The 15,066-nt window shown below is 48.1% G+C and overlaps 1 protein-coding gene across 8 annotated transcripts in view; it reads right to left on the bottom strand.

The window, feature by feature from the left end:
* LOC124126474 overlaps positions 1–15,066 on the bottom strand; it is a 90,812-nt gene that overhangs the window by 26,287 nt on the left and 49,459 nt on the right. Inside the window, exon 1 of one of the 8 annotated variants that reach the window (XM_048388529.1) lies at positions 10,391–10,504. The exons of 4 other annotated variants lie outside the window; for them this stretch is intronic. In XM_048388529.1, coding sequence (XP_048244486.1) covers positions 10,391–10,492 — 102 coding nt within the window. In that variant the 5' untranslated portion in view covers positions 10,493–10,504. Of the gene's footprint in view, positions 1–3,513; positions 3,665–3,712; positions 3,930–4,021; positions 4,150–10,390; positions 10,505–15,066 lie in introns of those variants that run through there. 3 more of the 8 variants (XM_046489917.2, XM_046489918.2, XM_046489916.2) reach the window with 3 other exon arrangements.

Here is a 15,066-nt window from a genome sequence, read left to right on the forward strand (position 1 = left end):
CACTCAGCCAGTATTACACACTCAGCCAGTAATACACACTCAGCCAGTATTACACAGTCTGCCAGTATTACACACTCAGCCAGTATTACACACTCAGCCAGTATTACACATTCAGCCAGTATTACACACTCAGCCAGTATTACACTCTCAGCCAGTATTACACACTCAGCCAGTATTACACACTCAGCCAGTATTACACACTCAGCCAGTATTACACACTCAGCTGTATGCTGTATATTTCAGATATACCCTGACATGATGCTGTATATTTCAGATATACCCTGACATGATGCTGTATATTTCAGATATACCCTGACATGATGCTGTATATTTCAGATATACCCTGACATGATGCTGTATATTTCAGATATACCCTGACATGATGCTGTATATTTCAGATATACCCTGACATGATGCTGTATATTTCAGATATACCCTGACATGATGCTGTATATTTCAGATATACCCTGGCGTGAAGCTGCATATTTCAGATATACCCTGGCTACTTCAGGAAGACAGGTGTTTTGGGGGCATCATGAAGCTGGCCATGTAACTAATGGATTCTGAGCTGACAACACGTTACCCATGTATGTTGTCAAGTGGAAGGAAGCCCTAAGTGATGCATGTTGGTAACAACCCTCGACGTATCACTATCAGGGAGAATCTGAGATTCAAACTTGATCCTGGCAAGCAATGGACAAATATTGCCAGGAAACTGCAGCACAATAGATCTACAATATAAACTGCCTGATCACTGCTACACATCAAAAACACCTGTACACATAATCCAGGTACAGCTTGTGATGGCTCCGTACCATCACGGTGGCCCATCAAACCACCAACAGTCAGACCACTTTATTACAAGCAGAGATACATGAAGTATCATGAACATGAAGGAGATTGTTGATGGTGACTGTGTGGTGTGTCTACCTCCAGGTGTTGACAAAGGCCCACAACAATCACTGTCCTCCTCAGTCTGGCACACACGGCCAGCACACACGGCCAACACACACATGCATTCAAGATCAGTGACTTGTTAATCGCATAGGCTGACAAAAAAAACATAATTTCTTGAAGGAGGCAAGCCCAACATAATCGTTGTATGCGAGACAGGTGACAACAATCTATGTACAACCAGCGCATCATGTGGCGGTCGCCCTAAGGATTGTAGGTACGCCTGCCAGCTGATCAACCCATCTTGCTGCCCGGCTAGTCTGGGGAAATAGCAGTGTTCTGCTCCACCGCCAGCTCACAGGTTGTGCTTGGCTGACACACTAAATCAGGTACTCAGATACTCAGGAAATCTAAACCACCAAATTTTCTGCACAATTGCATCCATGTTTTTATGTGCTCAGTGACAGCAATGTGCATCCAGGGAGACGAACAGGAAGGATGTGGATCTCATCATGCGGTATGTTCCTGTAACACGTCCTTGTACACTATACACACGTTCCTGATTGTACACACACATTCTCATACATTCTACACACACATTCTCGTACACTATACACACGTTCCTGATTGTACACACACATTCGCATACATTCTACACACACATTCTCATTCATTCTACACACACATTCTCGTACACTCTACAGACATTCCTGAATGTACACACACATTCTCGTACACTGTACACACGTACCCCAGTTGATCTACCTTAACAGGTACTTCCATTAGACAAGAAGATCTACCTGAACACATACTTACATTAGACAAGAAGATACCTTAACAGGTACTTCCATTAGACAAGAAGATCTACACCAACCCCCCCCCCCCGCCCCCCCTCTAACTGTTGTCCTCAACAATGAGGAAGTGCCAAATCCAATCAAACGCCGTTGGCCAACCTTGACCTACCTGGAGTACACCTGTTATCAGCTGCAACACAGGTACCCATTGTCAACCTGGACACCCAGGTACAAACCTCAACAGCAATGACTCATCAAGTTACAAGACAAACACAAATACTCAGATGTAGCTCAGGATGTAGCAGCCATGGTAAACTTGCAGAGTGACGACACTTGTGTATAGTCAGACAGTGAGTGAGTGAGTTTGGTTTTACGTCGCTTTTAGCAATATTCCAGTAATATCACCGCTGGGGTCACCAGAAATGGGCTTCACACATTGTACCCATGTCAGGAATCAACCCGGGTCTTCGGCGTGACGAGCGAACGCTTTAACGACTAGGCTACCCGATCGCCCCTAAATAGTCAGACAGAGTGACGACACTTGTGTATAGTCAGACAGGGTGACAACACTTGTGTATAGTCAGACAGAGTGACGACACTTGTGTATAGTCAGGCAGTGTGACGACACTTGTGTATAGTCAGACAGTGACAACACTTGTGTATAGTCAGACAGTGTGACGACACTTGTGTATAGTCAGACAGTGTGACGACACTTGTGTATGGTCAGACAGTGTGACGACACTTGTGTATAGTCAGACAGTGTGACATCACTTGTGTATAGTCAGACAGAATGAAGACACTCTTGTATTAATCAGACAGAATGACGGCACTTGTGTATTGTCAGACAGAGTGACGGCACTCTTGTATATTTAGACAGAATGACGGCACTCTTGTAAAGTCAGACAGAGTGATGGCACTCTAGTATTTTGAGACAAAATGACAGCTCTCTTGTATAGTCAGAGTGACGACCCTCTTGCATAATCAGACAGAATGACGACACTCTTGTACAGTCTGACAGAATGACGGCACTTGTGTATTGTCAGACAGAATGACGGCACTTGTGTATTGTCAGACACTCTTGTATAATCAGAGAGAATGAAGACCCTCTTGTATAATCAGAGAGAGTGACAGCACTCTCGTACAGTCAGACACTCATCAAGTTACAAGACAAACACAAATACTCAGATGTAGCTCAGGATGTAGCAGCCATGGTAAAATTGCAGAGATTAGACAGAGTGACGACACTTGTGTATAGTCAGACAGAGTGACCACACTTGTGTAGTCAGACAGAGTGACCACACTTGTGTATAGTCAGACAGAGTGACCACACTTGTGTATAGTCAGACAGAGTGACCACACTTGTGTAGTCAGACAGAGTGACCACACTTGTGTATAGTCAGACAGAGTGACCACACTTGTGTATAGTCAGACAGAGTGACGACACTTGTGTATAATTCGACAAAATGATGACACTCATGTATAGTCAGAGTGACGACTCTCTTGTATAGTCAGACAGAGTGATGACACTCTTGAAAAGTGATGACCCTCTTGAAAAGTGACGACACTCTTGTATAGTCAGAGTGACAACTCTCTTGCATAGTCAGAGAGAATGACAACACTCTCGTACAGTCAGACAGAATGAAGACACTCTTGTATAATCAGACAGAATGATGACACTCTTGTATAGTCAGAGTGACGGCACTCTTGTCTAGTCAGACAGAGTGCCGGCACTTAGTCGGTAACAGATAACAGAGCGTGTTGAGCCAACAGTGACTTGATTTACACATAAGTAGTATATCATCTACAAACTACACAAGTAACTTACCAACATTCTACAGGTAAGATCCAATGTTTAGTGTTATGTCCAGGACTCATATGTATACAAGGTTGTCTAACTTGCATAAGACTGATGACTGACACGTGTGTGAGATATGAGATGACAGCATGTACTGAGACACCCCTGCGGCCCGAGTGTCGTAATCGAGGCACACCCACACACATTCCCACAACACAGATACACTAACCCACTTCCACTTGTGTTGTCACCATGTTGTTCCACACACCTGGCCGGGGAGCACTGCCAGTCAAACTCTACAACTTGTCAGCTTCAGACGACATGTGGACAGGTTTTGTTGACTGCCCATTGATCCCAAAGCAAGGAATGTGGCACACGCGTCTGTCTGTAAACTGACAGCCGGTATCCCATGCTTGACTGTCCTTCCCAAGCCAATCCCCCGAGCAACTGTAGGACGATTCATCCTATACACCCGTTCTTTTGTAGGCTTTATCTTAACTTTTTCTCCTCATAACCGGAATATATAGAATGTACTTACCCAGTGGCAGATCTGAATGGTGTGTAAAGCTCTAGATAAATGACATCCTACTTGCAAGCATGCTCCAGGCTTGTAGTGAGAGACTATTAAACAAATCGGGGATGTTTACCTGTTGAGGTCATGTGAGGTCACACAAAAGCCCAATGTCAAGGTTGGCCCCCTGATCATGTCCCCATTCAGGCGATAACACTCCCGTCATGTGACCCCAGCAGACAAGCATCTACACTCCTGCAACAGCTCTACACGGCTGCTCCCACTGGTCATGTGACCCTAGCAGACAGCCATCCACACCAAACTATAAAATCAGGGATGGTAAAGTTTTACAAACCAACATTTAAAATTTGTGCATTAATACCCCATATAACATGTGCAGGGAAACCCTGGCAAGTAGAACATGGAGAGACCTGGGGTCTTCTAGTTCAACACAGACGACTTGTGTGTGGTTATTGAATCATGTTGGGATAACAGGGTGATTAGCGTCAGGTGGGGATTATCCCAGGCAACTGTCTGTTAATTAATGGAGTAGTGCCGACTTTGTCAGTAGCGCCTTTACAACCCTGTCTGCTATGCTACTTACCAAGTCATGTTTACAATGTACAATGTTAATGTCTCCAGAGACTACCACTAAAATAGATATATGGTATAATGGGTATTTATGTTATAATTTTTGTTCTTCATGTTTTTTGTTTAACTCCGCACTCAGCAATATTCCAGCTATATGACGGAAGTCATATCAATCCAGTGATTGAGATCCTGAGGATTGATCCTCGCAATTGGGATACAATGACATGCATCAAACAAGTCAGAGAGCTTGGCCACCTCTTGCCCTAATCACCTCTTAGGGCAATATGGGGGATATACCGGTATATGGTAGAACGAGTATAGATGTTATAACAGGTATATATGCCTGGCAGCAAATGAAGCCACGTAATATCCCATGGTTACAAGTTTCTATTCAAGTTAATACTATAAAGAATTTTGTTTGACATGGTGGTTATAATTATAACCTGCTTCACCACACCACAGAAACCATGTAAAGGACATCTGACAACAGGGCATCTGACAACAGGGCATCTGACAAACCTCATGCAGGTCAAGTCAGACTGGACTGTACACCACACCGTCCACACCACACCACACCGTCCATATCATGCCGTCCATATCATACACACCACACCACACCGTCCATATCATGCCGTCCATATCATACACACACCACACCACACCACACCACACCACACCACACCACACCACACCACACCACACCACACCACACCACACCACACCACTCCGTACACAATCCCAGCCCATCCCACTCATTCCATCCTCACACATGCGTACATCTGTGAAGCAATAAAACCCACCTAATGACGCGGTTCACTGAACGTATCTATGTCGACCCCGCTGGGCAGGTGAAAGGATCTGATATAGCAGGGGAGAAGTGGCCTCTATACTTAATTGTCCGCCCAACAGACCGCCCCCTTCACCCCTCCCTCCTACCCCCAGGCCGCTGTAGGCAGTGTCATCAGCCCTAAATTTAGATTTGAAGGTAGTTTTCTGCAAAGTCAATTTCAATTCAGTGTTCAAACATGTTAAAAATAAAGGGGTCCTTGTTAAAGCTGATTTGATTTGTCTTTGTCTGCACTACCACTGCTGACAAACACCCAAAGAACATGGCAAAACATTTTAACACTTGGCAACATTCATCATGGAAGCCTAGTGGTTAAAGCAATCGATCATCACGACGAAGACCTGAGTTCGATTCCCGACATGGGTACAATTTGTGAAGCCCAGTTCTGGTGTCCCCCACCATGATATTGCTGGAATATTGCTAAAAGCGGTGTAAAACCATACTCACTCAGGGTCAGCCTGAAGTCTGCTGTGCCCCCTGCCAACCTGCTGAGTCTCCGTGGCCAGCACCGTCATGGAGACCCGACATGTTCCCCTTACACCAAAACCCCGACATGTTCCCCTTACACCAAAACCCCGACATGTTCCCCTTACACCCAAACCCCGACATGTTCCCCTCTACACCAAAACCCCGTGACTGACATTGAGTCCCAGGAGTAAAGTTATCTTAAAAATATTTATATGGGAAATGGAGACCAGAACAATCCTTAACGTCAGAGCTGAGGCAATCTAGACATGCCAAATCATTCTGGACTTCTTGGAGAGACTCCTATTTTAGTTTATTCTTTAAGTCTGGGAGACAGACCCCCACCCACATGTAGCCTACACTTGTTGTGTGAAGTGGGGTGGGAAGCGGGTTGTGAAGTGGGGTGGGGAGCGGGATGTGAAGTGGGGTGGGGAGCGGGGAGTGAAGTGGGGTGGGGAGCGGGGTGTGAAGTGGGGTGGGGAGCGGGATGTGAAGTTGGGTGGGGAGCGGGATGTGAAGTGGGGTGGGGAGCGGGATGTGAAGTGGGGTGGGGAGCGGGATGTGAAGTGGGGTGGGGAGCGGGATGTGAAGTGGGGTGGGGAGCGGGATGTGAAGTGGGGTGGGGAGCGGGAGTGAAGTGGGGTGGGGAGCAGGATGTGAAGTGGGGTGGGGAGCGGGATGTGAAGTGGGGTGGGGAGCGGGAGTGAAGTGGGGTGGGGAGCGAATGTGAAGTGGGGTGGGGAGCGGGTGTGAAGTGGGTGTGGGGAGCGGGAGTGAAGTGGGATGGGGAGCGGGTGTGAAGTGGGTGTGGGGAGCGGGAGTGAAGTGGGATGGGGAGCGGGATGTGAAGTGGGGTGGGGAGCGGGTGTGAAGTGGGTGTGGGGAGCGGGAGTGAAGTGGGATGGGGAGCGGGATGTGAAGTGGGGTGGGGAGCGGGATGTGAAGTGGGGTGGGGAGCGGGTTGTGCAGTGGGATGGGGAGCGGGTTGTGAAGTGGGTGTGGGGAGCTGGTTGTGCAGTGGGATGGGGAGCGGGTTGTGAAGTGGGTGTGGGGAGCGGGATGTGAAGTGGGGTGGGGAGCGGGATGTGAAGTGGGGTGGGGAGCGGGTTGTGCAGTGGGATGGGGAGCGGGTTGTGAAGTGGGTGTGGGGAGCTGGTTGTGCAGTGGGATGGGGAGCGGGTTGTGAAGTGGGTGTGGGGAGCGGGATGTGAAGTGGGGTGGGGAGCGGGATGTGAAGTTGGGTGGGGAGCGGGTTGTGAAGTGGGTGGGGAGCGGGTTGTGAAGTGGGGTGGGGAGCGGGATGTGAAGTGGGGTGGGGAGCGGGATGTGAAGTTGGGTGGGGAGCGGGTTGTGAAGTGGGTGGGGAGCGGGTTGTGAAGTGGGGTGGGGAGCGGGATGTGAAGTGGGGTGGGGAGCGGGATGTGAAGTGGGGTGGGGAGCGGGATGTGAAGTGGGGTGGGGAGCGGGGAGTGAAGTGGGGTGGGGAGCGGGGTGTGAAGTGGGGTGGGGAGCGGGATGTGAAGTGGGGTGGGGAGCGGGTTGTGAAGTGGGGTGGGGAGCGGGATGTGAAGTGGGGTGGGGAGCGGGATGTGAAGTGGGGTGGGGAGCGGGATGTGAAGTGGGGTGGGGAGCGGGGAGTGAAGTGGGGTGGGGAGCGGGGTGTGAAGTGGGGTGGGGAGCGGGATGTGAAGTGGGGTGGGGAGCGGGTTGTGAAGTGGGGTGGGGAGCGGGTTGTGAAGTGGGTGGGGAGCGGGTTGTGAAGTGGGGTGGGGAGCGGGTTGTGAAGTGGGTGGGGAGCGGGTTGTGAAGTGGGGTGGGGAGCGGGTTGTGAAGTGGGTGGGGAGCGGGTTGTGAAGTGTGGTGGGGAGCGGGATGTGAAGTGGGGTGGGGAGCGGGTTGTGAAGTGGGAAGGGGAGCGGGTTGTGAAGTGGGGTGGGGAGCGGGTTGTGAAGTGGGTGGGGAGCGGGTTGTGAAGTGGGTGGGGAGCGGGTTGTGAAGTGGGGTGGGGAGCGGGTTGTGAAGTGGGGTGGGGAGCGGGTTGTGAAGTGGGTGGGGAGCGGGTTGTGAAGTGGGGTGGGGAGCGGGTTGTGAAGTGGGTGGGGAGCGGGTTGTGAAGTGGGGTGGGGAGCGGGAGTGAAGTGGGGTGGGGAGCGGGATGTGAAATGGGGTGGGGAGCGCGATGTGAAGTGGGGTGGGGAGCGGGTTGTGAAATGGGGTGGGGAGCGGGTTGTGAAGTGGGGTGGGGAGCGCAATGTGAAGTGGGGTGGGGAGCGGGTTGTGAAATGGGGTGGGGAGCGGGTTGTGAAGTGGGGTGGGGAGCGGGTTGTGAAGTTGGTGGGGAGCGGGTTGTGAAGTGGGGTGGGGAGCGGGATGTGAAGTGGGGTGGGGAGCGGGGTGTGAAGTGGGGTGGGGAGCGGGTTGTGAAGTGGGTGGGGAGCGGGTTGTGAAGTGGGGTGGGGAGCGGGTTGTGAAGTGGGATGGGGAGCGGGATGTGAAGTTGGATGGGGAGCGGGAGTGAAGTGGGATGGGGAGCGGGTTGTGAAGTGGGGTGGGAAGCGGGTTGTGAAGTGGGTTGACTGCATGCCATCAGCTGGATGGGGTCTTGCTGATACTAATCACTGGCTTCACAAGTAAACATAGCAACTTTGCAGATTTTAATACTTTAGAGCATACTTAATCACAAATATTTTGAAAATAATTTTGAAACAGAAATAGTGAAGAAAAACGGAAATAGCGTAACAAAGACGATAATAAAGGACAGCATCAAGTGTCACCACAAGTCCATGTGTTTAAACTTGCAACTTAATACGAAGAGTTGGACAAACGAAGACAAGTGACACTGAGTATTGTTTGTATTTCAAATGTCAAAAACTATTTTCATTTCTCAGCGACAGGACTGACTTCCGGCAACCTTGTAAGATGTCAAATAAACCACAGCGCTGGGAGCCCAGCTGGCAGCCTGCCAACAACCTGTCAGTCAGTCATCTCTCACTGCCAATCACACCGAATATCATCTGAGTGACTGAAGATGGCATGGCTTGACTTCCAACAGTGAGCTCCAGAAGGCTTACTTCACAGCCATCAGGAGTCATCAGGAGTCATTCAGTAAAGTACAAGTTGTCATGAAAACATCCAAAAAAAATAATAAAAAATAAAAATCATCAAAAGTTCCCCACTAGACTGATATGCATAGCAAGTTTCAACAAGAAATATTTAACGGTTTTGATGTTCTGCTCCAGAAACGGAAACGAGCGGCAGACGGAAGGACGAGCTGATCCCTGTTTTTCAAACCAGGGGATTAATAAATATGAAGGAGTAGATCTACATTCGAAAAATTACCAACCATAAATCCATAAGGTCTATCAAAGTTGGATGACACGAACAAATACTGTACTTGCAATGTTATAGTTCAAGACGGATGTGCAAGTACTTGAACAAATGTTGTTACAAGGTGCCGACACTATCAATCCATCACGCCAACCACTGATACCCATCCTACTCTGTCAGCAATTCACTTGCTGGTCAGTGCTGTGTCACGATGACTGTACAGTGTGTCAATCAGATAAACAGATTTAAAATTTCATCCCTGGCAAATGAACAAAAGGACATATATTTTTTGCTCTAACAATAGCTCTTACATACAGACGACACAGTATCAAGTAACACTGCACATCACGATAACTCAGCGGCAGCTAAATCTCACTGCATCTCAGTCAGTGCGTTTAGTCATTCCAGCTAAAAAAAGGAAGAAATTTGCACTCAATATATAACAGTACATGGGCGAGGTGATTGAACATTATTAATAACTTTGCTTAATGTTTTGAACACAAATTTGACAGGTGGAATTTGCGGAACCTGTAAGTTGATTTTGTAAAACGTTCTCTGATTGGACTATCGATATGTAGTTTCCATGGTTACTCCCTGTCACCAAAGTGAGGTACTTTCTGTTTATTAAATATGATTAAATAATCACAGCCAAATCATGCAACTAACTAAAATTATACTGGCCAGAAAGCAAGATAAAGTTCTTCCTGGAACTGCAAAGGTCAGCCCACTCATGGGGATTGACTTACATCTTGTACGACATAACGTCACTTAGAGAAGTCAGGAGTTGTAGGTTACGCTTTGCATTTATCGAGAAAAATAATCTAGCAAAACAAGCTTTGGCACATTTGTCCACAAAATATTATGTCAGCACCATTGTAGTATTGTCAATAACAATGAAGTAGTATGTCAGGTCAATGTAGTATCATGTCAATAACAATGTAGTACTATGTCACCAACAATGTAGTACTATGTCACCAACAATGTAGTACTATGTCACCAACAATGTAGTACTATGTCACCAACAATGTAGTACTATGTAACAATGACACCAGTCTCACAGTGAGGTCTGGTACAGAGTGACACACCTACAAGGTCACCACCATCTGTAGGGCAGGGGCGGCCTCAGTCAGCAAATGTTCAGTAATCAGATTTCACTGATAATTTACCTGCAGGTCGTTATTGATCTGGTGTCTCATCTGGGAGACCTCGGCAGTGACGGCCCCCGGGGACACCTCCATGCAGCTGTTGGGGCACACAGGGGGCATCATGCTCCCCCTCCTTGTAACTACAGCAAGCACTGTGTTACTATCCTGGTGTTGACTTGTCAGTGTTCCAAGCACTGTGTTACTATCCTGGTGTTGACTTGTCAGTGTTCCAAGCACTGTGTTACTATCCTGGTGTTGACTGGTCAGTGTTCCAAGCACTGTGTTACTATCCTGGTGTTGACTAGTCAGTGTTCCATGCTAGTTACTTACTTAAGTAAGTAGGTAAGTCCATGCTAGTCCTGACACTGTCTCACTTATATGCGACCATCTGTGCTTGTCCCATCACCACAGATCACTATCACAACACTGACACCAACAACTGTCTTGTCAAGCTGTGCAAGTCACCCCATAGCAGTACTCACGTGTGTCCTTAACATACCTACAAACACCAGAGTTTCTTCCCTGTGTGTATCTACCTGTCCACCTCGTTAACCTGTCCACTAAGCATGTGACGCTTGACCACTCCACTACCAGACTGAGCATTGAGGAATAATCAAAATAAGATTAACTGTAGAAACACAATGAAGCCTGACACCTGCAAAGTTTGCACCTTGTAGACAGGTATTGTCTGCTCGTTAACCCGTTTCTACAATACTGCTGTATGATCTAGCATTGTTGCTTCAACAGACAATAAGGAACAGATCAACACTGACTGGTTTCAGGGTGAGCATCTCCCCACCTGGCCGAAGATCGAAACACCACAGGAAGAACTTTCTAATAAAATAAGATTCCAGAGTAACAAAACTGCTATGGAAGAAGGCGAGATCTTAAACCCTCAAAGCAACAACAATGACAGAAAGAGTAACATAATTACGGGTGATTATCTTAATGTGTCGGCTCGTAGACCAGTTGAAAGAAAGAATGATGCACATGAAATAATGTTAGCCGCTAATGTTCCACAAAGGCCGAATACCATCACCAGGTATAGCATTCCCCAGACACAGGTCACTGAACTCTCATGTATACTGTTATATGAACTCACTCACAGACTAAAGTCATCTCCCTGAAGCCTGCAGGTCAGCCATGGTCATTCTGACACCTGACCTCCACAACACAAGCCTTGGCCATGTTGTAACAGCCTTTTGCCACTACAGTCATCACTGACCAGAAGGCTGACCTGGAGATTAGTGTTCAGTGTGACTTTAACTGACCCTTCACGGGTGACCTAGCAGGCCCAGTACACTCATTTGTTCCGAAATATAGACCAGCATGCAACCCCTGTACCCTAGTGACGGGGGGGGGGGGGGGGGGGAGACACATCCCCACTGGTACCCCCTCCAGGGACAGTGACCCAGGGACAGAGCCACCCTCTGGGACATGGTGGGGGTGAAGGAGGGGTGGAGGAGCTTGATAATGTGGCATATGGTTTTATGTACATCTTTGTCTTCACATGTCCAAGTTACCAGTACTTGTCCTCATTCAGCAGGAAGCATTGGAACTGTCTGCCTCGGGAGCCTCTAGACTCACCAGAACAGGATACACAGATCTGGAGATAAGGTTGTTCCTTATCAAACAAGGACACCTGGCCTTTCTGTTGTGAAGAATAAAAATGAAAAAGCTATTTCTGACGATAAACTGAGATACAAGACAACCTTGCAAATGTAAACAAAAAATAAAACTTATGATCACAACCAGAAGATTGCTAGTCTGACATTGTCAATTCTTTCAATCTCCAGACAAATGTCAAAAGGAATTTCTTTTTTAGATGTGATGACACTAGACCAAGTGAGCAGACGTTGTGGTGTGTCTTATCTTCCCGAGGCAAGGGATATAACTGACTGTGAAAGCCCAGTTTCCACCCTTGCTGAACTAGGCTGGAATTTCTGGGCTTTATCATAGCGCCACCAGTGGCTATTAGAAGTTATGTCCCTTCTAAGTCCCAGCTATTGACAATCAGATTCCACCTCTCATATCACTTGCATTTGCGTCAAATATAATGGTGTCGCCCAGTCAAGACAATCTGATCAATAATCAAGATCAATATTGTAACAAAATGGATCTTACTTCACTAAGTGCATCAAATCATGTGAGAACACCTTGATTAAAAACATGAAAAGATTTGGAAAATATCTGTTATCTGTTATATCTGTTCGTGGTAGAATAGATCTTCAGCCACCCATGCTTGCTGTAAAAGGCTACTAAAGGGATTGGGTGGTCAGGCTCGCTGACTTGGTTGATGCATGTCATCGTATCGCTATTGTGTGTCTGGGGAAGATGGGTGTGTCTGGTGAGGTGAGGTGAAATTGGGTTTAACGTCGCGTCCAAGATTATTGCACTTATATAGCGACGTGCATGCACGTGTATGTGTGTGTGTGGCTGCTTGTACTAGTCCGGACTGATGCCGATTTATAGTGCTAGCTCACTGAGATATCATGCCGCAGTTTAACATGAATACCCCACTCAGACACAGTATACTGACTCCGAGCCGACCAGTCCTTGTTTTAGCCCCTTAATGCCGAGCGCCAGACAGGGTAACAACAAGTACAATCTTTTAACGTCTTTTTGTATGACGCGGCCTGGGATCGAACCCTGGACCTTCCGCTCTCCGGGCGGACGCTCTACCACAAGACCACGGAGGCGGTCCAGGTGTGTCTGGGTGTGTCTGGGGAAGATGGTGTGTGTCTGGGGAAGATGGTGAGTGTCTGGGGAAGATGGGTGTGTCTGGTTGTGTCTGGGGAAGATGGTGTGTGTCTGGGGAAGATGGTGTGTGTCTGGGGAAGATGGGTGTGTCTGGTTGTGTCTGGGGAAGATGGTGTGTGTCTGGGGAAGATGGGTGTGTCTGGGGAAGATGGGTGTGTCTGTGAAGATGGGTGTGTCTGGGGAAGATGGGTGTGTCTCTGTGAAGATGGGTGGGTCTGGGGAAGATGGGTGTGTCTGGGGAAGATGGGTGTGTCTGAGTGTGTTTCTGGGGAAGATGGGTGTGTCTGGGGAAGATGGGTGTGTCTGTGAAGATGGATGTGCCTGTGAAGATGGGTGTGTCTGGGGAAGATGGGTGTGTCTGTGAAGATGGGTGTGTCTGTGAAGATGGGTGTGTCTGTGAAGATGGGTGTGTCTGTGAAGATGGGTGTGTCTTGGAAGATGGGTGTGTCTGTGAAGATGGGTGCGTCTGTGAAGATGGGTGTGTCTGTGAAGATGGGTGGGTCTGTGAAGATCGGTGTGTCTGTGAAGATGGGTGTGTCTTGGAAGATGGGTGTGTCTGTGAAGATGGGTGTGTCTGTGAAAATGGTTGTGTCTGGGGAAGACGGGTGTGTCTGGGGAAGATGGGTGTCTCTGTGAAGATGGGTGCGTCTGGGAAGATGGGTGTGTCTGGGGAAGATGGGTGTGTCTGTGAAGATGGGTGTGTCTGTGAAGATGGGTGTGTCTGGGGAAGATGGGTGTGTCTGTGAAGATGGGTGTGTCTGTGAAGATGGGTGTGTCTGGGGAAGATGGGTGTCTCTGTGAAGATGGGTGTGTCTGTGAAGATGGGTGTGTCTGAGTGTGTCTGGTGAAGATGGGTGTGTCTGGAAAGATGGGTGTGTCTGGGGAAGATGGGTGTGTCTGGGAAAGATGGGTGTGTCTGGGGAAGATGGGTGTGTCTGGGACAGCTCAAGGACAGACTGTGGGGCCGAGTCATAGTTTGAAGAACAAATGCTACTACTTCTTCAATACAGCATGGCGACCAGTTTCCCATACATACAGTTCTAGAAATTCAAGCCGTCTGCTCCGTTCACACTCTTATGCCCACACCTGGAGAAGCATACAAAACAAAGCCTGTCACCTGTGCCTGACTATACTTCACATGCTGGAATGTGGGTTAACCTGGGCTAACAACCTCTCATTTATGCGAGCTGTTGGTGCACCGTAAACAATACACGAGACAGGAACATTTATCAGTTTGTCGTGTTGGGCCTCATTGACCAATGCATAGTAACAAAGATAACTGATACGGAAAGAAAAACAGATTTCGGCCCGACGGGGACATTTGGAATGGGGTTATTCAGCTTTCCAACTGCAGGATCCACATGGATTGCTCACAGACCACAGAGCAGAGGTTAACACACACACAATGTCTTGTAACCCTACACACAGCACCTTGTAACCCTACACACAGCACCTTGTAACCCTACACACAGCACCTTGTAATGCCACACACAGCACCTTGTAATCCTACACACAGCACCTTGTAACCCTACACACAGCACCTTGTAACCCTACACACAGCACCTTGTAACCCTACACACAGCATCTTGTAAACCCCACACACAGCACCTTGTAATCCTACACACAGCACCTTGTAACCCTACACACAGCACCTTGTAACTGACACACAGCACCTTGTAACCCTACACACAGCACCTTGTAACCCTACATGATCTGATGCTAGTCTGGGCCTACACACAGCACCTTGTAACCCTACACACAGCACCTTGTAATCCTACATGATCTGATGCTAGTCTGAGCCTACACACAGCACCTTGTAATCCTACATGATCTGATGCTAGCCTGGGCCCACCTTATAAGAAGAAGACATAGTGATGTGGGTCCTCAGAGTGGACATAAACAAGAATAAGACATCCATGAATAGGGGGAGTTGTGGT

The sequence above is a fragment of the Haliotis rufescens genome, unplaced genomic scaffold (assembly GCF_023055435.1).
Source record: "Haliotis rufescens isolate VD_foot unplaced genomic scaffold, xgHalRufe1.0.p SCAF_72, whole genome shotgun sequence".
NCBI classification, from domain to species: domain Eukaryota; kingdom Metazoa; phylum Mollusca; class Gastropoda; order Lepetellida; family Haliotidae; genus Haliotis; species Haliotis rufescens.